This window comes from Ictidomys tridecemlineatus, chromosome 14 (genome assembly GCF_052094955.1).
Source record: "Ictidomys tridecemlineatus isolate mIctTri1 chromosome 14, mIctTri1.hap1, whole genome shotgun sequence".
Taxonomy (NCBI): domain Eukaryota; kingdom Metazoa; phylum Chordata; class Mammalia; order Rodentia; family Sciuridae; genus Ictidomys; species Ictidomys tridecemlineatus.
Window position 1 is genome coordinate 2,164,298 of NC_135490.1, and position 13,363 is coordinate 2,177,660.

General features: G+C 47.5%; 1 protein-coding gene across 2 annotated transcripts in view; it reads right to left on the reverse strand.

The window, feature by feature from the left end:
- Csmd1 (CUB and Sushi multiple domains 1) overlaps nucleotides 1-13,363 on the reverse strand; it is a 1,629,066-nt gene that overhangs the window by 310,655 nt on the left and 1,305,048 nt on the right. For both annotated transcript variants that reach the window (XM_040292009.2, XM_040292008.2), the window contains exons 15-17: nucleotides 12,309-12,503; nucleotides 8,371-8,509; nucleotides 5,403-5,590 (exon numbers count right to left, since the gene is read on the reverse strand). In XM_040292009.2, the coding sequence (XP_040147943.1) occupies nucleotides 5,403-5,590; nucleotides 8,371-8,509; nucleotides 12,309-12,503 (522 nt within the window). The remainder of the gene's footprint in view (nucleotides 1-5,402; nucleotides 5,591-8,370; nucleotides 8,510-12,308; nucleotides 12,504-13,363) is intronic.

The following is a 13,363-nucleotide window of genomic DNA, read 5'->3' on the forward strand; positions in this document are numbered from 1 at the left end:
GATAAGAACCATATGATCATCTTGATAGATGCAGAAAAAGCATTTGACAAAATACAGCCCCCCTTTATGTTGAAAACACTAGAAAAACTAGGGATAACAGGAACTTACCTCAACATTGTAAAAGCTATCTATGCTATGCCTCAGGCCAGCATCATTCTAAATGGAGAAAAATTGAAGGCATTCTCTCTAAAAACTGGAACAAGACAGGGATGCCCTCTCTTACCACTTCTATTCAAAATAGTTCTTGAAACACTGGCCAGAGCAATTAGACAGACAAAAGAAATTAAAGGAATAACTATATGAAAATAATAAAAAATAACTATATTAAACTAGCACTATTTGCTGATGATATTATTCTATACTTAGAAGACCCAAAAAACTCTACCAAGAAACTTCTAGAACCAGTAAATGAATTCAGCAAAGTGGCAGGATATAAAATCAACACCCATAAATCAAAGGCATTCCTGTATATCAGTGACAAATCCTCTGAGAGGGAAATGAGGAAAACTATTCATTCACAATATCCTCAAAAAAATAAAATAAAATAAAATACTTGGGAATCAACTTAATAAAAGAGGTGAAAGATCTATACAATGAAAACTATAGAACCCTAAAGAGAGAAATAGAAGAAGACCTTAGAAGATGGAAAGATCTACCTTGCTCATGGATAGGCAGAATTAATATTATTAAAATGACCATACTACCAAAAGTACTTTACAAGTTTAACGCAATTCCGATCAAAATCCCAATGGCATTCCTCACTGAAATAGAAAAAGCAGTCATGAAATTCATCTGTAAAAATAAGAGACCCAGAATAGCTAAAGCAATTCTAAGCATGAAGAGTGAAACTGATGGTAACACTATACCAGACCTTAAACTATACTACAGAGCAATAATAACAAAAACAGCATGGTACTGGCACCAAAACAGGCTGGTAGACCAATGGTACAGAATGGAGGACACAGACTAACCAAAAAAAATTACAACTACCTTATATTAGACAAAGGTGCCAAAAGCATGCACTAGAGAAAGGATAGCATCTTCAACAAATGGTGCTGGGGAAACTGGAAATGAAGATGAAATATGAAGATGTAATTGAATCCCTATGTCTCACCATGCACAAAAGTTAACTCAAAATGGATCAAGGATCTAGGAATTAACAGAGACTATGCATCTAATAGAAGAAAAAGTAGGCCCTAATCCTCATGTGGGGCTAGGTCCCAACTTCCTTAATAAGACTCCTATAGTGCAAGAATTAAAACCAAGAATCAACAAATGGGATGGATTCAAACTAAAAAGTTTCTTCTCGGCAAGAGAAATATGTGAGGTGAACAGAGAACCCACATCCTAGGAGCAAAGTTTTACCCCTCACATATCAGATAGAGCTCTAATCTCTAGGGTATATAAGGAGCTCAACAAGATAAGCACCAAAAAAATAATAAATCAATCAACAAATGGGCCAAGGACCTGAACAGACACTTTTCAGATGAGGATATACAATCAATCAACAAATATACAAAAAAATGCTCACCATCTCTAGCAATCAGAGAAATGCAAATTAAAACTACTTTAAGGTACCATCTCACTCCAGTCAGAATGGCAGCTATTATGAAGACAAACAACAATAAGTGTTGAGGAGAATGTGGGGAAAAAGGTACACTCATACATTGCTGGTGGGACTGCAAATTGGTGCAGCCAATATGGAAAGCATTATGGAGATTCCTTGGAAAACTGTGAATGGAACCACCATTTGACCCAGCTATCCCTCTCCTTGGACTATACCCAAAAGACCTAAAAACAGCATACTACAGGGACACAGCCACATCAATGTTTATAGCAGCTCAATTCACAATAGCTAGACTGTGGAACCAACCTTGAGGTCCTTTAATAGATGAAAAAATGTAGCATTTATACACAATTGAATATTACTCAGCACTAAAAAATATCGTGGCATTTGCAGGGAAATGGGTAACATTAGAGCAGATTATGCTAAGTTAGCAAATCCCAAAAAAACAAATGATGAATGTCTTCTCTGATATAAGGGGGGTGATTCAAATGGGGGTAGGGAGGAAAAACATGAGGAAACTGTGCAGCAACCCTCTCCAAGCACACGGAACACAAGGGCACCACTGGGGTGGGGGCATGGTTCAGGCTCAGCACATGCAGAACAGAAGTGCAGGTGAGCTCTCAGTAGAACCTTGAAGAGAAGGTCTCCCACCCTCCTCCAGGACTTCCAGAAGGTTCTACCAGGTGACTGGGGCCTACAGCAGCCCATGCCGTCTCTGGGCACTGCTGATAAACTATGTTAACCTTACTGTTTGAGTTGGAGAGGGACACAGTGCCTTTATTTTATTAATTTATTTTTGGGTGGTGCTGAGGATGGTGCTGAATGCCCCACACTGCTAGGCAAGCGCTCCCTCTGAGCCACACCCCAGCCCCTAAGTTAACCTTGAGCACGTAGGACCTGACTCCTGCAGCACTGACGTCTGTACGGTAGAACACAGGGGTCCGCAGGCACAGGGGCACCATGAACAGAACGGCTCACAGCGTCACCACTTAGGCCGAAAGGCTGGGGGGAGATGAGTCCTGTTGCTGTTTTTAAGTGGCATGAAGATTCGACATAGGCCACCCCAGGGTCACAGGAGCTGTCCTTGTAAGAGTGCATTGATGGGCAGGTGTCCTCTCACGCCCGCATGCTGGCTTCCAGGTGCACTTCCTCTAGGCCCTGGACGAGCCTGACTGCACATCAAGGGTGGCCGCTCCAGCCTCCGAGGGTCTCTGCTCCTGCCCTGGCTTCTCCCTTCTGCTGTTCCCTCTGTTGCCCTCTCCGTCCCCCTGTTGGCTCCCTCCCGGGGTTGTGTGTGTCTAGGACTGTGCTGACACAGGGCTCCTGGGCACCCCACGTGCCTCACTCACCACCTCGGGGCTCCCCTGGACACCCAGAGCTCCCGCCGGCACCACAGAACCACTGAATGGCCACGCCCAGAATTTAGGCCCCTGAGAGCTGGTGCTGGGGAATGCTGCCCTCCACAGACCTTATGCACCAGGCTCCAGGGCAGCTCCTAGTCTCTGCCACCAGTGGGAGCAGCAGCCTGGCACGGCCGGCCCAGCACACCATCATCTGCTTTGTCTGAGAGCCGCAGGCCACACAGCCTGACCCTCCCAGCAGGTCTGACTCCTTCCTTATAAACATGCCCTTCCCTGAATCACTGGGGTCATCCATGTCCTTGCTTCTCTTGAAACAAATGGTTGGTCAATACTAGGAGTGGTGGTGAGTCAGAGCCCAGTGTGCCACCTCTGCGGTGGGACTCCCATGCAGCGTCCATGTCTCACCAAGAGCACACATAGGAGTCGTCCAGGGCCTTCTAGAGGACCCCCAGCAGGGCCCCGCAGGCAGTCTGCAGGTGTGTCCTGGACCTCAGGAAACAGCACGAGGCCCTTTGTCCTGGGGAGCCACTGCCTCTGCAGACACAGCCACCTCCTGCTTTCCCCCAACCTGAGGAGGAGAGGCTTTGCAGATCCCTGAGCCTGGAACCTTCTGACACACGCATGTCACTCTCTGCCAATGCACCGTCCTGGTGACAGTTTTCTTCTATTATGTGAAGAAGGAAAAATGTCAGAGTTCATTGCTCCGAGGGGCAGCTCCAGGTCCTTCTGTGCACCTCGCTGAGGCAGAGCTTAAGTAAAAACACCAACCCCGGCAGTTCTTTCAAGGTTGTGAAGACAGCCGTGAGACCCAGCTGCCTCCTAAGCCAGCCCATGGTGTTCTACTCTTGCATCAGTGAGAATGAAAAGCCGATAGAAACCTGTGAGCACACTTCCTTCCATTCAGTTCCAGGAAAAGCAAAACAAATAAAAGCAACTTGTTTGTCTGAGCTACATGAGCATTTAAAATCACTTCTATTACCTGCACGTGGCCATTAGAGCACAGGGTGGAAAAGTAGGCAAAATACTCTACAGCTTCTCATGTAGAGAGAGGGAAGGCGAAAACTTTGTTATCCTAGTTATGGGAATACCCTAGTGTCTGGAAATACCTCTTAAGTTTCCTGCACCAAAGGCTGACAAGGCCCATAACCCTGGTCTAAAACGGGGTATGGGGCGAATATGAAATACTCTGCTCTTCAATGCTTGGGAGTTTTCTGAACTCAGATGATCGCGATGTGTACATAGATCATTTCCCTAGAAGAAGTGCTACCTTACAGGAATGTGCAACAGAGGGAAGTGGGGCATTTTCTGGTGCTTCAATTTTAAAGAATAGTACAGTGAAATGAACGCTAGATCCACGTATATATACATGAAAAATACCCAGTACCTTTGTATCAGGTTTGAAATTGATCTTTAAGTTGTTAGCCATTGATTTTCTTGCCGTGAGATATGAGCATAGTATGATTCCTTTTTATCAAAAGCAAGCCCAAGTGTATATTGGGCTTAGTATCTTGGGTGCACTCATGTGGGAAGGTAAGGCAGAGGAACGTGCATGACAGGGGATTAGTTCAGGTGTGCTGGATAAGGGAAGACAGAGATTTGCAAAGGAAAGGGGAGGTGAGAGAGAGAAAGAAGATTAAAAGGCAGAAGGATTAACATCCATGGATTTAGAAAATTATATATGGACATAGGTAAATTATATAGTAGCAATGACATTAGATTTATCTCACTTATTTTTAGATAAATTGCAATTACTGTGGCTCCTTCAGGCCCATGGTCCCCCCACTCCTGTCCCACGTGGGCGGGGAGCGTGGAGCCCATCCAGAGACCCCCTGCTTGGGTTTTATATTCACTACTGTTGAAATTGCATCTCAGGGAACACCCGCCCCTCAACTAGATTCCAGAGGATGTTTATGTAAATGTGACCCCAAAATAATATAATGAGTGGATGTCATAATTTCAGAAGCTAAAATCAAGAGCAGATTTTTAACTAGAGGAAACAGAAGCAGAAGGAAGCCTTTCTGCCTGGAAGTCCTGTTAGCACTGCAGAAACACTGGGCCACCGGCGGGCAGATGGCAGGGCCAGGCGGGACTCCCTCCTGCCCCTTCGTCACAGGCTCGGTACCCAGTGAGATGCTCCGGCATGTCGGAACAGAGACACACGTGCCACACAGGCCCTAGAAACAGGGGCCCTGTCCACTTGGGGCCTGGGTGGGCAGTTTTACCGTGATGTCCTGGAATGCTTCAGGCCAAAGGTACCTTCCTAATGATAAAAGCGTGTCATTGTCCTCTGCAGTGAGGTGACAACACACTGAAGTACGGACAATCCATAAGTATTTGGGGGAGTGTGAGGAGAAAACCCCAAGCGCTCCGTAGAGACTGGGGAGGAGGCTTGGCGGAGCCGACAGGCCGCACCAGCGGTTGCTCCTCTGTACCTTGAAGACAGAACTGCCCGGGGCCCCAGGAAGGCCACTTACTCTCGTAGTGGATGAGGAAGCCCACACTGGAGCGGCTGCTGTCGGTGGTGAAGAGCAGGTACAGGAAGCTCCCCGTGCTGACGAGGAACTGGGGGGCCTGGGTGCCGTGGTATTCTCCAATCAGGGGGGAAGAGCTGGTGGGCCCGTCCCTGACTTCCAGAGTGTCGTAATTGACTTCCGTCTGGAACCTGTGGACGTGCATCATGTCAGGAAAGAGGTTCAGGCTCCGGTACTTACAGACCTCTCCTACCACCCTCATCCGTTAATTAAAACCCCACACATACCAACGTGAATGAAATATTTAAAATCACATGTGCACATGTATTTATCTGTACATTTATGTACACACACACACACACACACAAATGTGGAGACACATATCACGTAGGAATGAGTGTTTTTCTGGAAGAAACAGGACACTCTACCTGCCCCCATCTTACATAACACTCTACCTTGTAACATGACAGATAAAAATTAAGGTCATTATTCAGCTCTGATTCAAAACCCCCATGAGAGAAATGTCAGGTAAATAGACAGATAATTGTCAATACTTTTGCATTTTAAAAGTATTTTTCACAATTCCCTGTTTGACACCATCAGACACCTTGGAACAGGCACACTCAAGTGAAATGATCTCCTAGAGGAAGAAGGGACTCACAGTACACAACCACATTTAGGTACCTTTCCTGGACAGAATCCTGTGCTTTTTTAAGCTCATTAACAGGAAGCTGGACTAAGCTGAACTACTTCTCAAACTCAAAAGATAACTTTAGTGATTTGAAAGAGCTTCCCACAAATGCTTCACTTCCTTGTGCTTCCAGGGAGTCTGGCTGCAGTTCCATTTATATAAAGTCGCACCCACTTGGGTCCCCTTAGACGTGACGCTGGTGCCATTCCAGGCACGGAGGTAATTTTCTAAATGGCTCGTCTAGTCCTCCAAGAGCTAACCTGCTTTCCAAGTGTCTGGTTTTGCTCTCAGGGAACAGCTGAGGCGTCATAAGCCTCTGACTCACTCGGTAACGGGAGCCAGAGTCCTCGGAAGCCTGTGCCACTGTTCTCCACTGGGATTGTTGATGAACAGGAAATCAGGGGGAGACAGGAAGCTACCTTGATGGCGCGGCACACATCAGCCAAAATGGCATGGAGCCAAAGGTTCCGCCCTGGTTATCATGAAGCAGTGCAAACTTCTCTTAGTGAAAATGCACACTGATCCATATTCTCCGCAGCGAGGTGGGTGCCCTGGAACCTGCCCTTCCACAGGAAGGAACCAGAGGACCCTGCCTCACGTGGCCAGACCAGAATAGACTCACAGGCTGGAGTACTGGGGAGCAGGCGGTGCCAACTTTGTCTTTTAATCTAAAGATTATGATTCCTCGGATGTTTGAGCTCAAATCCAGGAACCTGGATAAGAGTGGAAGCCATCGCTTCTGAGGGGTTCACACACTCGTTTTTATCTCCTCCCGGTCTTCCCAAAGCCAGGACTGCTGTGTGACTTCCAGAGTCACCTCAGAGCAGAGACCCCTAAGCACTCCCGGCCCAGCAACCTGACTCACATTGTATGACAAAGTCACCCTCGTGGAACTGCAAAGCACATGGACAAACTCGACCCCCCAAGGGGACTCCACTGGCCGATGAGCAAGTCCACACGCACTGTGTGGCTCCTCCTTAAGGAGCCGGGCAATGCATCTCCGGTGACCGCCACTGATGTTCCAAATATCAGAAACATGAGGTACTTGCACAGGGAGGCTGGCAAAATACCACACTGAAATAACACTGAGTAGGTGCCCCTGGGGAAATCGGAAAGGCATCCTGCTTCGGGAGCGGAAATCACTGTCTTTACCAAATGATTTAGGTTTGGCCTTCTGCTTTAGCAACCCTATTGAAAAGTGTAAGCATTTATAGGAAGCCAAGTTTAATTTACTGAATATATATTGAGATACTACTTTTCAAATGATTAATGTTATTTGCAGGAATCCACTCTCAAAATAGATGAATCAAATTTTTCCCTATTTCTAAGGAAAAATCTACTGAATGTTATCATTCAACCTAAATAGTGGAAACAACAATTTTGAATAAAAATAATTACTAAAGATGGCAAGTACAATAAATATTTCCTATATTGATATCAAATTCTTAGAAAATTACTGGGAAAACAAAACAGGAAATAACCTCATGAAGTCGAGATACTAGAATATTCTGGAGGCAAAAACTCTGAATGCAATCTAGTCAATAAGGTCGTATAAGATAAGTGCAATGCCATTCAGAGGTGTGAGCACAGAACTTTTACAACAGTCCTTCCCTGCATTGTTTCAAACCAGTTTAATTTTTAATCATCAAGTCAATTTCAATGTTGAGTGACACGGGAAAACACCTTATCTCACAGAGCCTGAATGGCATGCTTAGTTTTGCAGATTATCAAATCCATACTCAAGGAACAAAGCCACACTGTTCTCCAGTGACAGCAATGCCATGGGCAATTGATGGACATCTCATCTGCTGCATTTGCCCCAAGGTTCACTCTGGACATTCGACAATCTCCAGTTCCTGACAGCTGACATCAGAACTGGAGAGGCCTTTTCTGTGCTGCCCCAGAGGGAAGAGAAGGCACCAGAGGGACAGGGGGCTGTGTCCTGTGCCACCAAGAACCTGGCAGAACTCACTCCACTGCAGGCACCAGCTTCAGGACAGGCTCCAGGGTCAGCTGGGAGGAAGCCACCCAGGATGGACTCCAGGGTCAACCCCAGTGCGTGGGAACAGTCACCCAGGAAGCTTCTCTGTCCACAGCTAACTTGGGTTGGGAGGACAATGCTCCGGAAGAACAGAACTGAAGGAGTAGTGCCTAATCCTGTTGGGTCAGCCCCTTTGGAGGACCAAAGAACTGTCACCTTGAAAGGTTTAAGATCCACTAACTTAAAACACGGAACAGATATGGGTCCTACGACCAGATGAAGGACAAGGCTCATCTTACCTGTCAAAAGTTATTTTGATAGAATGTCCTGGTTTTGCTTCAATGATCCATTCACAATTCAAAGAGTCTTTATAATATCCTGGCCATCCAGGAGGCAAAATGACCCCACTTGAGGCTGTCAGATGTCCACCGCATGGGGCTAAAGGAAGATGCACAAGGTCAGGTTCAAGTAAATGTGGGAGGTCATGCCATAGTCACATCGCCACCAAAATAGGGGCTGCTTTCCGGACATGGATTCAGTATTTCCAAGTATTAAGGCACACCTGTTGCTAATAAGACCCTGAGTTGATTGAAACTGAGATCTGTGCCTTGCACGGCTGGTTATCTGCCCTCACAACTAGGCAGAGTGCTCCTCCTTGGATGATCTACATGGGAGCGACCTGTCTGGTCATCAGGAATCTCCTGGCACAAGTCTCTCATAGCCATCTTACATGCATTAGGAATTCAATAAGCATTTACGGAAGATGAAATTTTAAATGGCCTTAAATCTAATGATGAAAAATCCCAAGACATGTGAGCTAGTGTGTTCGTATGTATATACGTCGAGTTGTGTTTGTTTTGTTAAAATTACTTGCCACGTAGGATATTAAATTGTTGGTGCATGTTAAAAACAAAAGTGTGAACTGTACAAGCTCAGGGTTAGGCTGGGCCTATCCTGAAGCAGCGAGTGGCAGACAATAGTCTATAGTTACAAAAGAAAAAGGGAGGGTTAAGAAGTGTGTCCCCGGGCTATGTGAATTCCCTGACACCCGCAAGAGTCCTCAGAAAACAGTGTGCCCTAGGTTAACACTGCAGGGAAGAATACATTTCCACCTGGCCACACCGTTTTGCATACTCTTTACTGCTCATCTCCCCTGTGAACTCATAGGAAGCACGTATGTGAAGATGTGTCGTTTAAAACATACATATCCTTTTTGGAGTGGGATTCCTTTGGTGGAAAAATGATCACATATATTGAAGTGCTGAGAATGTCTTTCCCTTTCATCCAGGTTTTGAGGCCCCAGTGAACTCCGCCAGGATAAACAAGGTGCTTTTCAACAAACCTGGCTTCGCTGCAGGGCTGGCATTGCTTACGTGAGCTGAGTTATTCCTCTAAGGACAGTTTCCCTGAGGCTCCCAACCGTGTGTGTGCTACCCTCTTCTCTCCTGGTCCCCTCTGCAGAATCTCAGGGTCCATCTATTACTGGTACTGGCAAAGTCCCCAGGTCTCTGAGTTTATCTATTCTAAGGCATTCCTTTCTGTATCTTTCACTCTGGGCACAGAGCTCCATGCTGCAGGCCGTGAGCCCTGTGTGCCCCATGGTGTGGCTCTGCTGCCCCACTTTGCTGTAGTGGAAGGTCTCTCCCCCAGGACTTCCAGACAGTGTAGAATCTGAACCCTCTATTTCTATTTAATACACAGCTGTTGATTAGAGAGGACTCTGGATTTTAGTATGTGCTTGTGGTTCTGTTTTGATTATAGAACCTCAACTGGAGCATTGTTAGTGAAGTGGTCTGCATTTGTTTTAATTTGTGAGGGTTCATTCTTGGCCAATCATTTAATTGATTTCTACAAAGGAGGCTGCAGGGGAACAGGAACCCCGAGTGTGCTGTTGGGGACCTGAGGGTCGTGCACACCTCTTCAGTCGAGTTGGCGGCTGTTCCTCGCGGCCCTTGCACTCTCTGCACTCGACCTGCTTGCTGTGGAAGCTGGTGGCTTCTGAGCAGCAGGTTCTTGGTGGGGACCTGGGTGGCCATGCTGCCAGAGCACACCTTCCTGCCTTCCCTGAGACCCTGCCATGCCCAGGGAGTGGGTCTGGGCGGGGGACTTTCAGATCTCCCACCAGGACTCTTCCTTTCTCTGTTTTCCAACTGAAGCTGGAGTTTTCACTTAGCTTCACCTGGCGGGGCTCCTCCTGGTAATGGAGGAACGCAGAGCTCTGCTCAGGTTAATGTGCTGCCTCCCCTTATCTCAGGTCCTGCTACTCCCTGTGCTTACAGAGCCCTGTCCACCAGTGTGCTGAGAACAGGCCCCGCCTGCAGCTTGTGATGCCTCTGCCCACAGCACACTGTGGGTAACCAGCACAGACAGCCAGCATGGTGGATGAGGCAAGAGCCTGTTCTCTGCAAAGTCTTGCTCATGAACTCAGTCATGCCTCACAGCCAGCCGTGGTCTGCGTGGCTACAGCAGTGTTCAGACAGGATTAGCTGTGGCACCTTTCCTGTGACCTGCGTGAACACGCCACGTGTGCACATCCACTTAATTATAAAGGCTCCAAAACCACCATCTGTTAACATTTTATAAGCATAACGTGTAAAATTATATGTTTAAAAGTGAATTATTAAGATAGATTTAAAAATAAAAGTGCACTGTTGCTTCCTTGCCCTCCACTGTACCACCAGGATGGTGCCAAGCCCCTGAATTCTTCCAACGGTTGAGGAAAGGAAGGAGAGCATCTTCCCAACTGCTGCAGAGCCACTTGCAGGCCACCTCAGGGCCCAGCTGGAATGTCTCCTGACGGTGGCAAGCCACCCCGCACGTTGCTCAGGCTGGACAAGGGGTGGCCCTGGCTGGGCTCTGAGAGTTCAGTCTCCCCACGGCTGGTCTCGGCTCTGACCCCTTGGAGGTGGGGACTCGGGAAGTTTCCCTAAAGCAGTGCAGGAGGAGAGCCGCCCTCGGCTGGCCTATTCATTTCCTAGTTACGTATTAAAAAGAAACAGGTTGACCTCAGACAACTGAGGGAATGACCCAAGAGGAAGAAAACCTTCCAGCCACCATTAACGCGTGAGTGCCCAGCCCCTCCGTCTCCCTCTCCTGAGATGCTGACACGTGTCTGTGTTTCCAAAACCCTGTGAACTCGTGTGCTCATGCCCCTGGTCTTTCCCATGATAGCAACTCAGGATCTGTTTGGCCCGTCACCTTGGTTAATGATGCTGGACCCCTGGTCTGGGTACACGTCTCTAGTCTCTATCCACTTAGCCGGCTCCCTGCTGTTGGACATTTAGTTGTTTCCAACTTGTCACTGTTTAGAAAAGTTCTGCAAAAAGCACTCGTCAGCAAATATTTTATCGTACTTGCTCAACTACTTTATGATACTAATCCTAAAATATAAGCTATTGGCCAAAAGGCAAGAAAGATGCTAAGACTCAATATGAATTCACACTGTGAAGGTGCAGTTTAACCTCCTCAGTGCAGAGCCAAGAAATGCCAGCCTCCCCCACTTACCACAGTTCACCTCTTTAACTCATTGAAAATCTGGGCAATGCTTGAGAGCAAAGGGGCATGCTACTTTTGTTTTTACGCGTGCATTTCTTAGGGATCCAGCAGAGATGATTTTAAGACAAGGTTCCTGAGCTCATTGTGTAAGACAGGGAGGATGGGTCAGGGGCCTGAGGCAAACGTTTTTAAATGATCAATAATGAAGGGCCATGAGGTCCTGCTCCTTGCATTTTTTCCTCTGGTCTTATTACAGGTAAGTAGACCAGAAATATCAAGAAGAAAAGTAGGTATTATTCATATGAGCATTGATAAAGAAAGAAATCATTAATTAAAACCACAGGGTTGTCATGGGTTGAATTCAGGCCCCAGATCCTCATCAGTGTCTCACCCTCCCACCACACTCACTGATGGTGTGTGGGCACAGGAGCACGTAGGCGGGGCGTCGTGGGAGAGAGGACCCTCCCCCAGTACAACAGGGGGCACGGACACAGTCAGATGCACACACAGGAGAGCTCCTCTTGAGCATGTGGCCGAGGTCACGTGATGTGCTGAGGCCAAGGAGCACGGGAGCTGGGGCTTCCTGGACACACCCTCCCTCGCACACTCCAGAGCCTGGTTCCAGGAAGTGAGGCTACACTTCCTGTGCTTCAGTCCCTCCGTGTTCTCTGTTCTGGCATCTAGGAAACTGGAACCTGGCCTGTCTAAAGGGAGAGGCCAGGAGGCTGGGGACGGGGCCCACCTTCACAGCGAGGGACGGTGGCACTCCAGACCACGTTCCCGTCCTGCAGGATGCAGGTGATGGACTCGGACCCCTGCGTCTTGACAAAGCCATCGTCACAGTGGAAGGAAACGGAGCTCCCGAGCAGAAACCTGTCGCCAAAACGCCTGCCGTTGACAGGGATGCCGGGGTCATGGCACTCGTTCTGACCGAAGGCTGACGGAAGAAAGAGAAAAAGAAGCAGAACCAAGTGTTTGAATTTCAGTTACGTGTATCAAGAAACAAGGGAACAGAACCCATTTATAAGGCAACTACTTCCCCAAATTTCAGTTATACCACCCATAGATGAGTAAATACACTGAACAAGCGGGATATTGGGATCTGTAAGCGAGAGCACGGATGGATGAATAGACCTATCACCTCTGCCGCACTGGGGCTGGAAGGACACTTCCTGTGCACTGAGAAGAGAGACCAGGGACATGATGGTGGGGCAGAACTGAGGCTCAGGGCACATCTGCTCCAGGTAGGGGTCAGCCCGAGGCCTAGCTTCCGCCCCTCGGCAGATGCCCTGATGATGTAAGTGAGTGACTCTGACCCTATATCCCAGAGTTACTGTGGAACTACATCATTACCGGGAATTCTACACACCGTGCCTAAGAGAAGCAGCCAGAGGCAAATTAGTGTTGCTCATATTTACTGTTTCGTTTTAGTCTTTCTAGAAAGCATTTAAGGAGTCAAACTATAAGATTTGTTTTGCAGATGAGGGGTCTGAGCCAGAGAGAAATTAGCTGTCTAGTTAAAATCCACTACATATCTCCAAGGGCCAGCGTGCTGACCCTGGCTCCTGACCACCAACGCCGTGACCCTTGTTGTCACACTCTGTTGTTACAAGGAGGATGCATGGATGGGTGGAAGGAAGAAAGATGGAGGCTGGGAAAATTGGAAGGAGGGCCAGGATATCAGACCCAGCACCCTGCGAGATGGGGTGACCCAGAGACTAATCTAAATATCAGAACAGCGTTATGTCATTTTGCTACTCTTAGTGCCTTGATAATGATCACATAGCTTCAGAGACC